Source organism: Gorilla gorilla, chromosome 10 (genome assembly GCF_029281585.2).
Source record: "Gorilla gorilla gorilla isolate KB3781 chromosome 10, NHGRI_mGorGor1-v2.1_pri, whole genome shotgun sequence".
Taxonomy (NCBI): Eukaryota; Metazoa; Chordata; class Mammalia; order Primates; family Hominidae; genus Gorilla; species Gorilla gorilla.
The window spans coordinates 127,692,329-127,711,282 of NC_073234.2; the positions used below are offsets into that span (position 1 = coordinate 127,692,329).

Sequence of the window (18,954 nt, forward strand, 5' to 3'; positions counted from 1 at the left end):
GCTCACTGCAGCCTTGACCTTCAGGGCTCAAGCGATCCTCCCACCTCATGCTACTTACTAGCTGAGACTACAGCTGTGAACCACCACACCCAGCTAATTAAAAAAAAATTTTTTTGTAGAAACGGGGTCTCACTATGTTGCCCAGGCTGGCCTAAATATATTTCTATAGTCTGCCTTTTATAACAATTAGTTATCTAATTCCATGCTTAGTTAACAAGGTATCATTTTGAGAGGTAAGCATGGCTAGTTAGATTCTGCTCTCTGATCTTAGTCATTTCAATCCATTAGTTTTCCCTGAGTCTTAGGTACCAAGAGATCTATTTGGTATAATAGATCAAGCTGAGCTGACTGTTTTATGAAAAATGACATAATGGAGGAATACAGATGGTGTTCCAAGAATTTTTTTAATGTTTAGTTTTTTTTTTTCTAATGATAAAACTAATATATGGTTACTCTTGGAAATCTGGGGGGAAGAAAGAAAACTATAAATAAGAAAAGCTACCATTATTCTTTGTTTGTTTGTTTGTTTGTTTTTTTGAGACAGTCTCACTCTGTCAGCCAGGCTGGAGTGCAGTGCCATGATCTCAGCTCACTGCAACCTCTATCTCCCGGGCTCAAGCAATTCTCCTCCCTCAACCTCCCGAGTATCTGGGATTACAGGTGTGTACCACCACGCCCAGCTAATTTTTGTATTTTTAGTAGAGACAGGGTTTCACCATGTTGGCCAGGCTGGTCTCCAACTCCTGACCTCAGGTAATCCTCCCGCTTCGGCCTCCCAAAGTGCTGGGATTACAGGCATGAGCCACCGCACCAGGCCTATTCTTTCTTTTTAAAGGGATAATCGTCAATGTTTTAAGTTCTAGCATTAAAAGAAGTCAGGCCAGGCACAGTGGCTCATGTCTTTAATCCCAGCACTTTGAGAGGCCGAGGCTGGTAGATTGCTTCAGCTCAGGAGTTTGAGACCAACCTGGGCAACATGGTGAAACCCCATCTATACAAAACATACCAAAATTAGCCCAGCAAGGTGGTGTGTGCCTGTGGTCCCAGCTACTTGGGAGGCTAGGTGAGAGGATCACTTGAGCCCGGGAGGTTGAGGCTACAGTAAGCCGTGATCATACCACTGCACTCCAGCCTGAGTGACAGAGTGAGAGCTAGTCTCAAAAAAAATAATCAATCAATCAATCAATCATAGGCTCCAGAAAATAATTTTTTAAATTAGCTGGGCATGGTGGCAGGCGCCTGTGGTCCCAGCTGTGAGGGAGGCAGACGTGAGAAGATCGCTTGAGCCTGCAAGGTTCTAGGCTGCAGTGAACTGTGATCACACCATTCCACTCCAGCCTGGGCAAAAGAGCAACACCCTGTCTCAAAAAATAATAATAATGAATAAAATATAATGAAGAAATCAGGCCGGATGTGGTGGCTCACGCCTGTAATCACAACACTTTGGGAGGCTGAGGAAGGCAGATCACCTGAGGTCGGAAGTTTGAGACCAGCCTGACCAAAATGGAGAAACCCTGTCTCTACTAAAAATACAAAAATTAGCTGGGCATGGTGGTGTATGCCTGTAGTCCCAGCTACTCGGGAGGCTGAGGCAGGGGAATCACTTGAACCTGGGAGGAGGAGGTTGCGGTGAGCTGAGATCACACCATTGCACTCCAGCCTGAGCAACAAGAGCGAAACTCCATCTCAAAAAAAAAAAAAAAACAAAAAAAAAACAAATCACAGATAGTTTTGGATGCTGCATGATACCACTGGGATCAATAAAAGGCTTTGTCACCAATTTTTAAAAGAATATATCCCGATTCTGCTCACTTTTTTTTACCACCTCCATCATTACTTCACCCTCAGTCCAACACATTATTATCTTTCACCTGGTCTGTGGCAACAGCTTCCTACTAATCCCATTCTTGCCCCCTTCTCACAAGGTGCATTCTTTTAAAAAATGTTTCTTTACAAAATTTTTCTTAATACTAAAATATACACAAAAAGAACTAGTAATATCCACTTACTATCACTCTAGATACAAGTTATCAAGATTTTGACATATTTGCTTCATCTCTCCCAGTCATTATGTCATTTCACCCCCACATATTTCAGTGTATATCACTATAAAATACAGATATTCTTTAATAACTACAATGTAATCACACTTATTATTAGCAATAATTCTTGACATCATCTAATATTGAGTCCATAATTCAATTTCCCCAATTTTCTCAAAAATACTTTTTACAGGCCAGGTGCAGTGGCTCAAGTCTATAATCCTAGCACTTTGGGAAGCTGAGGTGGGAGGGTCACTTGAGCCCAGGAGTTCAAGGCCAACCTGGGCAACATAGTGAGACCCCCCCCATCTTTAAAAAAAAAGAAAAAAGAGCCAGGCGCAGTGGCTCACATTTGTAATCCCAGCACTTTGGGAGGCCGAGGCGGGCGGATCATGAGGTCAGGAGATCAAGACCATCCTGGCTAACATAGTGAAACCCCGTCTCTACTAAAAATACAAAAAATCAGCCGGGCGTGGTGGTGGGCACCTCTAGTCCCAGCTACTCGGGAGGCTGAGGCAGGAGAATGGCGTGAACCGGGGAGGCGGAGCTTGCAGTGAGCCAAGACTGCGCCACTGCACTCCAGCCTGGGTGACAGAGTGAGTCTCCATCTCAGAAAAAGAAAAAAAATACTTTTTACAGTTGGCAATTGGTTTGTTTGATTCAGGAACCAAACAAGATGCAACCTACACATTATATACATTTGGTTTGTCTCTTTAAGTCTCTTCTGGCTTTATTCTTTACCCCAAACCTACAATGAACCTTTAAAACAAGATCCCATCACTTTCCTGCTCAACAATTTCCAGGAGTCTCCCATCTCACTTAGAATAAAATCCCAATACCTTGCAAGGCCCTATAAGATATGGCCCTGGCTACCTCTCCAACTTCATCTCCCATTACTCACTCTCATCACTCCACTTGAGACACACAGACTTCTTGTTGTTCTTCCTCAACATGCCAACCTTATGCCTATCTCAGGGGCATCTGCATATGCCATTTCCTGTCTGTAATGCTCTTCTGCCAGATCTTTACATGTCTCATTCCTTTATTTTATTCAGGTGTCAATGCAAATACCACCTCCTCAGAGAGGCTCCCCTGATCATTACCCAGAATAGTCCCACACCAAACACACACTAAATCATTTCTCTATTGCTTTACTTCATCTTCCTTTATAATATTTACCAATGCTTGAAACTGTGCTTCTGTCTCCTCCACAAGAATGTTAAGCTCCATGAGGACAGAGATCTCACTGTCTTTTCTATACTGTATCACCAGCTCCTAGGATACTACCTGGCATGTAGAAGGCCCTTTGTAATGTAGGAGATGAATGAATATGTGAAGACATAGCTATCTAAACTTGAGGCTACTGCATGAAGTGCCCAGCACTTACATCAGTAAGGCTGGATGAGAAGCTTCCATTTGTATACAGTGGATTAGGATCACAAGCATGCCACAAAATAAAAATACCGGGAAAAAAATCTTTCGGCCAGGTGCGGTGGCTCATGCCTGTAATCCCAGCACTTTGGGAGACCAAGATGGGCAGATCACAAGGTCAGGAGTTTGAGACCATCCTGGGCAACATAGTGAAACCCCGTCCCTACTAAAAATACAAAAATTTAGCCAGGGGTGGTGGCGGGCACCTGTAATCTCAGCTACTAGGGAGGCTGAGGCAGGAGAATTGCTTGAACCCAGGAGGCGGAGGTTGCAGTGAGCCGAGATCACACCATTGCACTCCAGCCTGGGCAGCAATGAGAGACTCTATGTAAAAAATAAGTTAAAAAATATTTCATGAGGGATGTTATTGAGGGGATTCAAATATCGAATGAGGGCCAGATGCAGTGGCTCACGCCTATAATCTCAGCAGTTTGGGAGGCCAAGGCGGGTGGATCACCTGAGGTCAGGAGTTCGAGACCAGCCTGACCAACATGGTGAAACCCCGTCTCTACTAAAAACACAAAAATTAGCTGGGTGTGGTGGTGATGCCTGTAACCCCAGCTACTCAGGAGGCTGAGGCAGGAGAATCGCTTGAACCTGGGAGGCAGAGGTTGCGGTGAGCCGAGATCACACCATTGCACTCCAGCCTGGGCAACAGAGCAAGACTCTGTCTCAAAAAAAAAAAAAAAAAAAAAAATTAGCTGGGCATGGTGGTGGTGGCTTGCGCCTGTAATCTCAGCCACTCAGGAGGCTGAGGCAGGAGGATTTATTGAACCTGGGAGACAGAGGTTGCAGTGAGCCGAGATCATGCCACTGTACCCCAGCCTGGGCGACAGAAAAAGATTCCATCTCAAAATCAATCAATCAATCAATCAATCAATCTTGCTTTAAAGTAGAATTTTACTTCAATAATAGAGCAAGGTACAGAAGAATGTGTATAATAAATCACCATTTGTGTACAAAACAGAAAAGGAAAAACAACACAAACACATGCACTTGTTTGTATGTGCTCAGTCCGTGGAAGGATACAGAAGAAAATGCTAACCTCACTTGCCTCTGAGGAGGGAAACTGGGCTAGGAAGCAGGGTAGGTGAGAGACTTTTGTACCTTCTGAGTTGTATAACTATGTGAATATCATGTTAAAAATATTTTTAATTAAAACAACATAGCTATTACTAAGCTTGAAGAGAAAGTTATCAATACTTAGTTTTCTTTCTTTTTTTGTGGGCGGGGAGGCAAGGTCTCACTCTGTCACCCAGGCTGGAGTGCAGTGGCACAATCATAGCTCACTACAGCCTTGACCTTCTGGGCTCAAGCAATCCCCCTGCCTCAGCCCCCTAAGTAGCTGGGACTACAGTCGTGCACCACCACACCTGGCTAATTTTTTTTATTTTTTGGAGAGATGAGGTCTCACTTTGTTGCTCAGACTGGTCTTCTTTTTTCTTTTCTTACAGGCCATGCTAATTTTTTCTGTATCATTCCAATTTTGATGTCTGTGCTGCTGAAGTGAGCACTTATCAATACTCCTAAGTATCGGAGTGAAATCATAATTCCCAGCAAATCTAATTCCTTCCAGTAATTATCATTGGCCACATCTATGTGACAAGTATCTACATTATTTAGAAAGCAAGATTAATCATAACTCAGTAGAGAATTTCAGGGCTAGAACTCTATGAATCATTTCATCTAAAGCATTATTTCATAAAGTTTTTTGCCTGGTTTGGCCCAGCAAATCATAGGAGGTCTACGGCTAAGCCCTATCATTTGTGAATTTAGAAACAGGTACTTTTTAAAATCTATTCAATAACTTAAATTTTAAAAAATGAAATTAAAATATTTCCATGTCCCCACAGTCCATTCCATCATCCCCTTCCGATTTCTCTCCTGTTTTCACATCAAACCCCTGGAGAGAAAGATCTATTCTTTTCCATTTTATCCTCCCTATCTTACCCTCAACCAACTCCATCTGGCTGCCACTCCTATTATTCCTCAAAACAGCTCTTGTTAGCACTGCAACGGCCTCCATATTATACATTCAAAAGGCCTCTTTCAGTCTGACCTTGACTTCTCCAGCAGAATTCAATGCTATTAAACAAGTTCTCCTTTTTATAAAAAATTTCCTTTTTTAAAAGTTAATTTTTCTAAAAAGCCCATTGTTAAACTTTAAAAACATATGAAAAGATCAATGGTGGAAAGTAAGTCTTGCCCCAACCAGTTGCCTTCCCCGGGGAAACCAATGCTTCCAGTCTCTTGTGATGTTTAATTAATTCATTCATTCATTCATTTAGCAAATATTTAATAAGCTTCTACTGTGTGCCGGGTACTATTCTAGCACCGGAGGGCGCAGTGGCTCATATCTACAACCACAGCACTTTGGGAAGCCAAGGCAGGCCGGACTACTTGAGTCCAGGAGTTCGAGGCTAGCCGAGGCAACATAGCGAAATCCCGTCTGAAAAAAAAAAAAAGAGAGAGAGAGAAACAAAAATCCCTTCCCTGCTGGAGCTGACATTCTAAGCAGGGGAGACGGTCAATAAATAAGCAAATAAATGAGCAGTAAGAAGAAAACTAAAGCAGGGCAAAGAGGATAGGGAGGAACAGGATTTTATTTTATACAAAATATTTCATATAGAATGGTCTTTTGTTTTATATAAAACATTTCATATAGAAAAGTCTTTCTGGTAAGGTGATTTTTTTTTTTTAAGAGACAGGGTCTTACTCTGTCACCCAGGCTGGAATGCAGTGGTGCAATCCTAGCTCACTACAGCCTTGGACTCCTGGACTGAAGTGATCCTTCTACCTCAGCAACTGGCTAATATTAATTTTTTTTTTTTTTTTTTTTTTAGTAGAGACAGGGCCTCACTTTGTTGCCCAGGCTCATCTTGAACTCCTGGCTTCAAGTGATCCTCCTGCTTCAGCCTCCCAAAGTGCTGGGATTACAGGCATGAGCCAGTGTACCTGGCCCTTTTTTTCTTTTTTTGAGACAGGGTCTGTCTCACTCTGCTGCCCAGGCTGCAGTGCAGTGGTGTGATTGTACTTCTCTGCAGCCTTAAACTCCTGGGCTCAAGCAATCCTCCCACCTTAGCCCTCCAAATAGCTGGGACTACGGACATGCACCATTAAATTAAAAAAAAAAAAAAAAAAATATATATATATATATATACACACACACACACACACACACATAGTGATGTGGTCTCACTCTGTTGCCCAGGCTGGTCTCAAATCCTTGGCCTTAAGCTATCCTCCCACCTTGGCCTCCCAAAGTGCTGGGATTACAGGTGTGAGCCACTGTGCCTGGCCTGATAAGGTGATATTTGAGCAGAGACATTTAAAAAGTGAGAGAAGCAGCCATATGGTTATCTACAGTCCAATATTCCAGCACAAGGGACAGAGGGGGAACATACTTGCTGTGTGTGAGTAACATGGAGGAAGCATGGCTAAGTGGCATGAACAAGAAGGTATGGTAGGTGCAGAGGGTGTAGGTGCAGCAGGTGGTAGGTGCACAGGGTGTAGGTGCAGTGGATGTAGGTTCAGTGGATGTAGGTGCAGACAGTGGTAGGTGCAGAGCGTGTAGGTGCAGTGGATGTAAGTGCAGATGGTGTAAGTGCAGAGGGTGTAGGTGCAGTGGATGTAGGTACAGAGGGTGTAGGTGCAGTGGATGTAGGTGCAGTGGATGTGGGTGCAGAGGGTGTAGGTGCAGTGGATGTGGGTGCAGAGGGTATAGGCGCAGCAAGTGGTAAGTACAGAAGGTGTAGGTGGAGTGGATGTGGGTGCAGAGGATGTAGGTGCAGAGGGTGTAGGTGCAGTGGATGTAGATGCAGATGGTGTAGGTGCAGAGGATGTAGGCACAGAAGGTGTAGGTGCAGTGCATATAGGTGCAGAGGGTGTAGGTGCAGAGGGTGTAGGTGCAGTGGATGTAGGTGCATTGGACGTAGGTGCAAAGGGTGTAAGTACAGTGGATGTAGGTGCAGATGGTGTAGGTGCAGCTGATGTAGGTGCATTGGATGTAGGTGCAAAGGGTGTGAGTACAGTGGATGTAGGTGCAGAGGGTGTAGGTGCAGCAAGTGGTAACTACAGAGGGTGTAGGTGCAGTGGATCTAGGTGCAGATGGTGTAGGTGCAGAGGGTATAGGTGCAGTGGATGTAGGTGCAGATGGTGTAGGTGCAGATGGTGTAGGTGCAGAGGGTGTAGGTGCAGAGGGTGTAGGTGCAGAAGGTGGAGGTGCAGTGGATGTAGGTGCAGATGGTGTAGGTGCAGAGGGTGTAGGTGCAGTGGATCTAGGTGTAGATTGTGTAGGTGCAGAGGGTATAGGTGCAGTGGATATAGGTGCAGATGGTGTAGGTGTAGATGGTGTAGGTGTATGGATGTAGGTGCAGAGGGTGTAGGTGCTGTGGATGTAGGTGCAGAGGGTGTAGGTGCAGTGGATGTAGATGCAGAAGGTGTAGGTGCAGAGGGTGTAGGTGCAGTGAATGTAGGTGCAGAGGGTGTAGATGCAGTGGATGTAGGTGCAGAGGATGTAAGTGCAGCAAGTGGTAAGTGCAGAAGGTGTAGGTGCAGTGAATGTAGGTGCAGAGGGTGTAGGTGCAGTGGATGTAGGTGCAGAGGGTGTAAATGCAGCAAGTGGTAAGTGCAGAAGGTGTAAGTTCAGTGGATGTAGGTGCAGAGGTTATAGGTGCAACAGGTTGTAGGTACAGTGGATGGCAGTACAGAGGGTGTAGGTGCAGTGGGGACCCAATCATTCAGCACCTCTATAGAAGTAATGGGATGGGATACATTTTGAAGATAGAGTAGACAGTATTTGCTGACTAGATATGGAATTTGGCAGGGGTAGGGGGAGAAGGCAGAGTCCAGAGTGACACCAAAGGTCTCTGGCCAGCACTGGAAAGACACAGATGCCATTATCTGAAATGGTAAAGATTTTGGAAGGAGCAAATCTGAGCTAACCTCAGGAGTTTAGCTGGGGACATATTTAGCTTGAGGTGACCATCAGATTTCCAACTGGAGAAGTCTAATATTCTGTGCACATACAAGCAAACAGCCACATCAATATGCACCTAGAGTTTTGGTAACAGGTTTTGGCCGAGAAGAAAATTTGAGCATCATCAACATATACAGGTGTTTGAGGCCACAAAACAAGAGGAGATCAACTAAGAAGTTAAGACAGTTGACAGAAGCAAACAGAGCAGAGAGAAGAGGTCCTACAGATAAGACTCAGCAGGAACAGCAGCAAGTAGAAGTATCATGGGGTGTCCACAGCCAAAGTGATCAACCATGTCAAATAATAGTGGACCACTGAATTCAGCAATGTGGGAGCCACTGGTGAACTTCAGAAGAACTGTTTAGTGGCATGATGAGGATACATCAAGAGCGATGGGTTCAAGAGAAAATGGAAGGAAAGGAGGAAAAGACAATGAAAATAATGCTGTCAAGAGTTTCACTATAATGGGGAGCCAGAAAAACAGAGTGCCTTGAGGTGGGCACGAATCAGGAGAGTTGGTTTTGTTTTTTCAAGATGGGATATACTCTAACGTATCTGTATGCTGTGGTGGACAATCAACCGAGAGGAAAAGTTGTTAACGCAGAAGAAAGACAATTGCAGAAAAATTCTGTCCCCTAGCCCCTTTTATTACACAGCAGGTAGTGAATACACACAGTGTTCTGAGCCTAGCTTTCTGTACTAAACACGGAAATTAATCTACTTCATTCTAGGTAGATCTGCCTCACACTTTTTTAATTTTTAAAAAATTATATTAATTTTTTTTTTTTTTTGTAGAGATAGGGTCTCACTATGTTGCATGTTGCCCAGGCTGGTCTCAAAATTCCAGACTCAAGCAATCCTCCTGCCTCAAGCCTCCCAAAGTGCTTGGATTGGCCAGGCATGGTGGGTTACTCCTGTAATCCCAGCACTTCGGGAGGTCAAGCCGGGTGGATCACCTGAGGTCAGGAGATCAAGACCAGCCTGGCCAACATGGTGAAACTCTGTCTCTACTAAAAATACAAAAATTAGCCAGTGTGGTGGCGGGCGCCCGTAATCGCAGCTACTCAGGAGGCTGAGGCGGGAGAATCACTTGAACCTGTGAGGTATAGGTTGCAGTCAGCTGAGATCACACCACTGCACTCCAGCCTGGGTGACAGAGTGAGACTCCATCTCAAAAATAAAAAAAACACAAAGTGCTGGGGTTACAGGCATGAGCTACCATGCCCAGCTGCCGTATATATTTCACAGTGTTCCATTCTGTGAAAGTACCATAGGCAGTAAGCCAGATATCTATGTTTAGCTTCCCAAGTTAGCGTTTAAGGAAAGTTGCTAAATTAGTGGCTGAGTGACACTTGAAAAGTTTTTCAATGATGAAAAATTTCAAACATATGCAAAAAAGAGAATAGTACAATGAGCCTCCATGTAGCCATGATTCAGATTCAACTATTGCCACACCTGTTTAACCTAGCCTCCTATTTCTTCTTTTTTGCTCAACTATTTTAAGGTGAATCCCAGACATCACGCAATTCCATTTCTGAATATTCTGAATACTTCACTAAGCATCTTTAAAAATACGGACATTTTCTTATATATTTCACCATCATACTTAAAAATTAGACTAAGTTCAGATGCGGGGACCTCACATCTGTAATCCCAACACTTTGGGAGACTGAGGCAGGAGGATCCAATGAGCCCAGAGTTCAAGACCAGCCTGGACAACATGGAGAAACCTCCCACCCCCGTCTCTACAAAAAATACCAAAATTAGCCAGGCATGGTGGCACGTGCCTGTAGTCCCAGCATGGGAGGCTGAGGTGGGAGGTTCACTTGAGCCCAGGAGTCTGAGGCTGCAGTGAGCCGAGATCTAGCCACTGCACTCCAGGCTGGGTGACAGACAGACTCTGTCTCAAAAAACAAACAAACAAACAAACAAAGTAAACTAAGACTAAGCCCCTTGATTTCATCTAATATTCCTAATACTTTCATATTCAAATTATCTCCAAAAAGATTTTTTTAATTGGTTTGTTTTATTCAGACTCTGAATATTATTCAGAAGTTGTTCTTTTAATGTAGAGCAGGTTCCTTCCTCCTCAACTTTTTATTTCATGCCACAGGCAGGGACTGTTTTTTAATTGTTCTATTTCCTCCAAGGCAGGTATCAGCTTTTGATTATATAACTATACGTCTAAATATATCTTTATGTTGTCTTCAGAGTTGATTGACACTTTGGTTGAATATGTACTTCTAGGTTGAAAAACAATTTCTGGCAGGAGGCAGGGGACACTGAACTATTAAAAAGGAAGACCCAAGGCCAGGCACAGTGGCTCACGCCTACAAGTCCAGCACTTTGGGAGGCCAAGGGGGTGGATCACTTGAGGTCAGGAGTTTGAGACGAGGCTGGCCAACATGGTGAAACCCCGTCTCTGCTAAAAATACAAAAATTAGCTGGGCATGATGGCCTGTAGTCCCAGCTACTAGGGAAGCTGAAGCAGGAGAATTGCTTCAGCCTGGGAGGTGGAGGTTGCAGTGAGCAAGATCATGCCACTCCACTCCAGCCTGAGTGACAGAGGAAGATTCCATCTCAAAAAAAAAAAAGAAAGAAAGAAAAAGAAAGAAACAAAAAACAATTTCCCCCAGAATTCTGAAAGTACTGCTCCATTTTCGCATCCAGGAATGCTATTGGATAGCCTGGTGCTTTTCGAATTGCTCAACATTTGTATATGATTTTTTTACATTTCTGGAAGCTTTAGAATCCTCTTTTATCCTTGGTAATCTGAAATTTCATGATGGTGTGGGCATTTTGCATTCACTATGTCAGACACCTTTTAATCCAGATACCAACGTCCTTCAGTCTGAAGTCTTTCCTGTATTGTTTCTTTTTTCTTTCCGAGACAGGTTCTCACTCTGTCACTCATGCTGGAATGCAGTGGTGCAATCACAGCTCACTGCAGTCTTGACCTCCAGGGCTCAAGCAATCCTCCTGCATCAGCCTCCCGAGTAGCTAAGACTACAGGAGTGTGCCATCATGCCTGCATAATCTAAAAAAAATTTTTGTAGAGGTGGCATCCCACTATGTTGCTCAGGCTGGTCTTGAACTTCTTGGCCCTACTAGCATTATAGGCATGAACTACTGCAGCCAGCTTGTATTACTTCTTTTTCTTTTTTTTTTTTTTTTTGAGATGGAGCCTCGCTGTGTTGCCCAGGCTAGAGTGCAGTGGCACAATCTCGGCTCACTGCAACCTCCGCCTCCCAGGTTCAAGGAATTCTCCTGCCTCAGCCTCCCGAGTAGCTGGGACTACAGGCGCCTGCCACCACGCCCGGCTAATTTTTTTTTATTTTTAGTAGAGACGGGGTTTCACCATCTTGGCCAGGCTGGTCTCGAACTCCTGACCTTGTGATCCACCCACCTCGGCCTCCCAAACTGCTGGGATTACAGGCATGAGCCACCGCGCCCGGTCGTACTTCTTTTTTTTGAGATGGAGTCTTGCCCTGTTGCCCAGGCTGGAGTGCAATAGCGCGATCTCAGCTCCACCTTGGTGGAGCCTACCAGGTTCAAATGATTCTCCTGCCTCAGCCTCCCTAGTAGCTGGGCTTTACAGGTGCCCACCACCATGCCCAGCTAATTTTTGTATTTTTAGTAGGGAAAAGGTTTCACCACGTTGGCCAGGCTGGTCTCGAACTCCTGACCTCATGATCTGCCCACCTCAGCCTCCCAAAGTGTTGGGATTACAGGTGTGAGCCACTGCACACAGACCTCCGCCTGTATTATTTCTTGATCATGTCATCCTCTTTATTTTCTGTTCTCTTTTTGGAACTCCTATTAGCAAGATTTTAGATGGATGGCTCCACCACATCTTTTATCTTTTCTCTCATATTTACTGTTCTTTATCTACTTGTCCTTTCTGAAATATTTCTTAACTCTTTTACTAATTTTCAAATTTGGATAATCATAGTTTTAATTTTCTCTTTCCCTGATAATTCCTTTTTGAGGCATCCTGTCCTGTTTTATAATATGAATGCAATATCTTCACATATCTCACAGAGCAGTTGGTGCTTATGTGAAGTTTTACTCTATTTCTTCAGCTAGCTGTTTTTTTAAAGGAAAATTTGTATTATTTTCATTATTTTTATGTACAGAAAACTCAACAGTACACATTTAACCCAGTTTAGTGGCAAGTTCTTTAGCCTTTGCCTTTTTGAGCTTGGCAATGCAAGCCACAGACTTGGGACCCAAGATATTGCCTCCCCAGTGACAGCAGATCTCATCGTATCTGTCATTGTCATTGGTCCTGATAGCTTCCACCAGCTTAGCCAAAGCGCCTTGGTCTTCCAAGTTCACCTGTGTGAAGGCGACAGTGGTGCAGGTCTTCCTGTGGACTAGACGGCCCAGTCTTGCCTTCCCCTTGATAATGCAGTAAGGGACTCCCATTTTACAACATAGGGCAGGCAAGAAGACAACCAGCTCGATGGAATCCACGTCGTGTGCAATCACCACCAGCTGAGCTTTCTTTTTCTCCACCAAGGTGGTGATGGTGTTAACTCCTGCTCAAAGGGCAGGTGGTCTCTTAGTGGGGACGCCCCCTTTGCCAGCAGCTTTCTTCTCAGCCTGGGCCAACAGCCTCTGCTTCTTCTCTTGCTTTGTCTCTGGTCTGTATTTGTGGGCCAGCTTAAGCAGTTGAGTAACTGTTTGGCAGTTCAGGGCCTGGGTGAACTGGTTAATCGCAGGAGGCACTTTCAGCTGCTTATAGAGGATGGCTCTCTGCTGCTGCAACCTGACATAGCGGGCCATTTCACAAAGTAGGTGAGGTCTCTTTTGGGCTGGATGTCCTGTCCAATACCAAAATTCTTACGCCTTTTCTCAAACAGGGAATTCACCACTTTCTTGGCCTCCTGCTTCTTCACAACAGCAGGGGCCGGAGCCACCTTCTTCCCCTTGGCCTTCTTTCCTTTCAGCGTCTTCGGCAGTGGGAGGCCAGTTAGCTGTTTTTTAACTTTTTCTCATTTTTAATCTTCATATTAGAAGCTTTCCTCACTTTTCTAGTGATCCTTGGTAGTCTGCTCTTTTTGTTTAATTTTAAAACTTTTTATTAGGGAAAATGTTCAACACACACAAAAGAAAAAAGAACAGAACAATGAGCTTCCTATGTGCTGAACCCCTGGCTTCAATCATTAGCACTATTTTTTTAACCCATTTGCCTCCCCTCCACACACATACCTCTCCAAAGTTTGGAATTTTGTTTGTTTGGGTTTTTATTTTGTCTGCTCTTTTTTTTTTTTTTTTAACAGTTCAGCACTAATCAGGAATTCTGTGGACAGGGTTGAGTCTTGCTGGAAGACATCACTTGTGGGTGATTCACCAGGGAGGCAAGTCTTTTTCCTAGATGACCCCAACATCAGTATGAGAGGTCTTTTTTCCAGGGTCATTCAGTTTCTTCAGAAAATAACTAAGTCTTGGGCCTGGACAGCCAGCATCTGAATGCAAATGTGTGAACAGGAAGGGGGCCTGCAGGCCCTTATGTAAACTCACGGTCTACCACCTTGTCTCACAATGGCTGTGTACCACATCTGATGTCCCAGTTGCTAACATGCTCTAAGGCTGGTGGGGTGAGTCATCTCTCTTCCTCTGGATATTCCCCTAAACGTATACTTGGCTTTCTCCACACGGAAGTATGAGAAAGGACACTACACTCTCCATCTTATCTTCTAAAGTAGGGGGATAAGAGATACTGCCTAGAGTTCATAAAGAAGAAATAAAGGTTTAACTGTAAATTACAAAGATAACTAAAAGAAAAACTAAAACAAAGGAAATCAATATGCTAGGCGGAATCATAAAAGAAAGAGGGAGGCCAGGTGTGGTGGCTCAGGCCTGTTATCCTAGCACTTTGGGAGGCCGAGGCATGCTGATCACTTGAGCTCAGGAGTTCGAAGCCAGCCCAAGCAACATGGTGAAACCCTGTCTCTACAAAAAAACACAAAAATTAGCTGGGTGTGGTCATGCACACCTAAGTCCCAGCTACTTGGGAGGCTGAGGTGGGAGGATCACCTGAGCCCAGGAGGTTGAGGTCACAATGAGCCATGACTGTGCCACTGCATTCCACCCTGGGTAACAGAGCAAGACCCTCTCTTTCTCTCTCAAAATAAAAAAAATAAAAAAATAAAAAAGGAAGAAAAAAAGAAAAGAGGGAGAATTGAGACAAACTCTCATCTATCACAGCAAAAAAGAAAGAAAAATCAACTTTGTTTATATCTGGCGTTCATAAATCAAGAAACAGCAATAAAAGCGTTTTACTTAGGGATAGGAAGGTCACCACCAGAAGAATGTGACTGCCTGAAGAGCATGCTGGGATTGGAGGAGTGGGGCAAGGGTCTCCTGTTTTTCATTATGAGCCTGTATCCAAAAAGAAAAAAGTGTGTGGATTTTTTTTTGATACAATTTTTTCTTTTAATTAAAAAAAAGCATATCAGAGAATCAGGGAATTCTTCAATGTTCCCATTATTCTTAGGCTAAAGACCTAAATTTTTTTTTTTTTTGGAGACAGGGTCTGTCTCTGTCACTCAGGCTGGAGCACACTGGTACAATCAGGGCTCACTGTCACCCCGATCAACCTTCTGGTCGACCTTCCAGGCTGAAGTGATCCTACTGCTCAGCCTCCTTAGTTGCTGGGACTACAGACACATGCCACAACACCCAGCTAATTTTTGTATTTTTTTGCAGAGACGGGGTCTCGCTATGTTGCCCAGGCTAGTCTCTGACAGAGCAGGAGCACCGTCATCTCAGACAAACACTGCCACTTTAAGTTCCAGCTCCCTTTTTAAAACTCCTGGGCTCAAGAGATCCTCCCATCTCAGCCTTCCAAGCACTGGGATTACAGGCATGAGCCACTGTGCTCAGCCAAGACCTAAATGAAAATTCCTTAAACAGCTGGTAAGTCTCTTTAAAAACCAATTAAAAAAAAAAAAAAGCTTTTCTGACAATTATGAACACATGTTCAATCTCTAGCAGACCAATTCAAAGATTCACTCTGGCAGGGACATTTTATAAGATAATGGTTAGAGGACACTGTGAGATTCAGTAGAAAAATAACATGCACAGTTAAAGGTTACGAGACTCCTGATTGATAGTCTGCTGCTGGGTTGGATGACTGGCTTCCCAGAACATGTTTTAATCCTGTTAAAATTTATTAGAAAATTGCTTCAGTGTTTTTGTTTTTGTTTTTTTTTTAACAGGAATGCTAATTTCTTCCCAGAAGGAGACTGTAAATTACCTCATGAAAAAGGGTTTTGTCACAGACCTGGCTTGGGGCAATTTGTTCTTTTATAAGTCTCTACAAATCCTACCTAGACCGGCTCTGTCCAATAGAACATTCTTCATGATGGAAATGTTCTATATCTTTGCTGTTCAACGAAGAAGCCACTAGCCATATGGCTACTGAGCACTTGAACTGTGGCTAATCGAGCTATGCAACTCCAGTTTTAATTTTATTAAATTTCAAGTGAAATTTAAATAGCAGCATATGGCTAGCAGCCACTGTGCAGGACGGTGTGGATCTAAAGCGCCGTGGCTCCCAGCTGCTTCTTGCCCCAAGCCCTCCTCCTCTCTCTGCATTCCAGCCACTCTGGCCCACTTTTTCTCCCTAAAACGTGCTGCCTCCTGCCACAGACACTTTGCACGTGTGGTATCCTCTTTCTGGAATGTTCTTCCCTCACCTACTCCCCAGCCTCTTCATCTGGTACATGACTACTTTTCCTTCACTAATTATGATTATCTCGTGCACTTACTTGCTCACTTGTTTATGGTTAATCTTTATGTCTCTCCACCACCATCAACCCACCCAACTCTGGAGCCTGAATACACATCACATTTGGGCAAGAACCCTGCCCACCCTGCCCATCTCTGTACTCCCACCACCTAGACAGAACACACTTGGCTCTCAGTGAGCATTTGGCTAATATCTAAAAGGTAAGTGACGTGTCACAATGTTGTTATCTCTCTCAGAGACTCCCAATTTCTATCTGTAGACCCATTCTTGCTACTGTAATGTTGCCCCACATTTCCAACAGACTGTGAGCATTTCTACTTAAACACCCTGCTGTCTACACATTAAATAATGTTATCTCCAGTCATCAGATTAACATTCAGAAAGCTTGGCTCTACTTATTGTCATACAACTCCAAACAAAGAAACCTTCAAAGACATCTAAGAGAAAAATCAATTTTAAGGAAACACTGAACACGCTGCAAGGTTCTTAGGCCCTTTGCACACCAATATAAAAAGAAAGCAAACAGAAATGTTTCTGCAAAGACACAAGCGAGAAAGTTCAAACTTACCACAAGTTCAAAAATGTCCATGAAGACAGAATGTCCCTTCGGTGTTTTCTCATTCAGGCTGGCAGGAGACCAGATCCAATAGAAGTAAGTGCCATCTGAAGACAGGTGCACAGTGCTCATGGTGCTGCCAATGGGGAGGTGATTGGCTGGCATTGGCACCACCTGGCACACCTGGGCATGAAAGGGAGGAAATCTCCATTAGAGCCACATATAAATTCTGATTAATCCTATCAGCTCATCATTAATGCCATTATGTCCAAGATGAGAATTCACTAGGCTTTCTGGTCAAAATAAAATGGATATTTATCTCTAATAATAACATACACAAATTACATGGCAAAAATATAAAAGTTCATACAATGGGCAATAGAATAAATATGAACAGCCATGCAACAGATGAAAAGGTTCTTGGGATTAATTCAAATTACTTTTTAATAGGAAAAAGTATTTACTAAACACTTTGAATCTGTTATGCATATGTGTTGTATCTAACACTTATTAAAAACAAAGTTTTAGAGAAGCAACACTTTCTGAAATTTCTTTAGTAAATGAATTTATGATAATTCTATTTAAAGGACAAGAACTGTGTCTTATTCACCTCTATATCTCCAGTACCTAATGGAAAGCCTAACTCAAAGTTATTTAATGAATATGAAAAGAAGGAAAAAAGAGACAGCAAAAGAAAGCCAAGAGGAAAAGCTGAGAAGAGGGAGAAGGAGAAACAAAGTAAAAAATATAAAGGCCCATGACAGATCCTAACTTAGCACATGAGGGCTTACTGAAATTCACCAAATCCATCGGGAGGAAAAGACAAACACCAATTCTGTATATTAAACATGAAGGCATGTGTTTCTAATACTAAACATCCTTCTGTTTCAGCATAATGAATAAGCTTTGCATCATTTCACATTAAATGTGTAGCTACATACTAATTTTTACTGCCAAAGACAGGCACTTAAAATGACTGAACATTAGAACCACAAAAACCTGCTGGCTAGGTTTAAAAAAAAAAATCCAGAAATAGAAGAGCTGAGAAACTCAAAATAAAAATAATTAGAGAAAGTCAGATGCCTTCAGAGAACAATGTTCAATTCCCCATTACTTTGGGAGGGGGCACTAGTTTTCCCAAGGCAATCTCTGACCCCTCAAGTGATTTCACATGAACTTTTTTCCAGACCTGTTTTGTCTAGCTCAAAAGTAAAAACTCATTTAGTTGATGTAACCATACTTTGAACCTACAGTGCCAGGAAGACTAGAAAGTTGACAGCTACTAATTGGCCTGTGCTATTCCCAAAGTGCTCCATTGCAATGCACATATCTAGTTTGTGACCTACAGCCCTGCTTTCTTGGACAGTGTCAAAGTTTCTGCAACAACACTGAGGAACCTGGCATTACTTCAAATGTAAATCATGTTTTGAGATTTAACATCTGTTTAACTACCAGTCTTATAACTTCTATTTCAAATGAGTATGAGACATTCTCATCTGTCTGCACTTGTGACAAGAAATTAGGTTAATTGGGCATCTATTTGTTAATTTGTTCATTTTATGCATCCAACAATTATTGAGCACCTACTATGTGCTCTGGAGATGACAGTGGTGAACAAGACTCAGTCCCTGTTCTCTAGGACAGGCAGTTGAGTGACAAACAAGAAGAAATGTAACATTACACTTAATTTCTAGATGTGACTACTCTCAGAGCACTCACTCCACAGATGCCAACTCTAATCATTTAATCCAACTTTGTTTTGAAAGGCAGAAAGTTGCAGTGTAAAGAGTTCAAAGTCCTGGGCAGAGAACCAAAGATTCAAGTTCTGGTGCTATTGGCTGTATGGCCTTAGGCAAGTTACTTAACCTCTCTGAGCTGTATTCTTACACTCAACAATAAACACTTACTGAATGCTTACTAGGTGCCTAGCCTCAGTTTCCTTATCTGTAAGATAAACCTACATAGTAATGCCTCACAGGTAGGAAGAGGAAGTGTATGTTAATTGCCTAGGCCAGGGCCTAGCACATAGGAGATGCTGAGGAATGGTAGTTACCATCATTGTTATTATTATCAGTCAAATGTCTGGCAGTGTGTTATGTTCTAAGGATACACAGATGAGTAGGACAGGGTCCATACCTAAAGGTGTGCATGGTCAGTGAAGTCAGACAGAAAAGCAGGTAACTGCAGT

General features: G+C 43.2%; 1 protein-coding gene and 1 pseudogene across 6 annotated transcripts in view; both read right to left on the reverse strand.

The window, feature by feature from the left end:
* HECTD4 (HECT domain E3 ubiquitin protein ligase 4) overlaps nucleotides 1-18,954 on the reverse strand; it is a 218,577-nt gene that overhangs the window by 126,848 nt on the left and 72,775 nt on the right. For all 6 annotated transcript variants that reach the window (XM_031001130.3, XM_031001134.3, XM_031001133.3 and 3 more), the window contains exon 7: nucleotides 16,779-16,949. In XM_031001130.3, the coding sequence (XP_030856990.2) occupies nucleotides 16,779-16,949 (171 nt within the window). The remainder of the gene's footprint in view (nucleotides 1-16,778; nucleotides 16,950-18,954) is intronic.
* LOC129526033 (large ribosomal subunit protein eL8-like) lies at nucleotides 6,674-16,769 on the reverse strand (annotated as a pseudogene).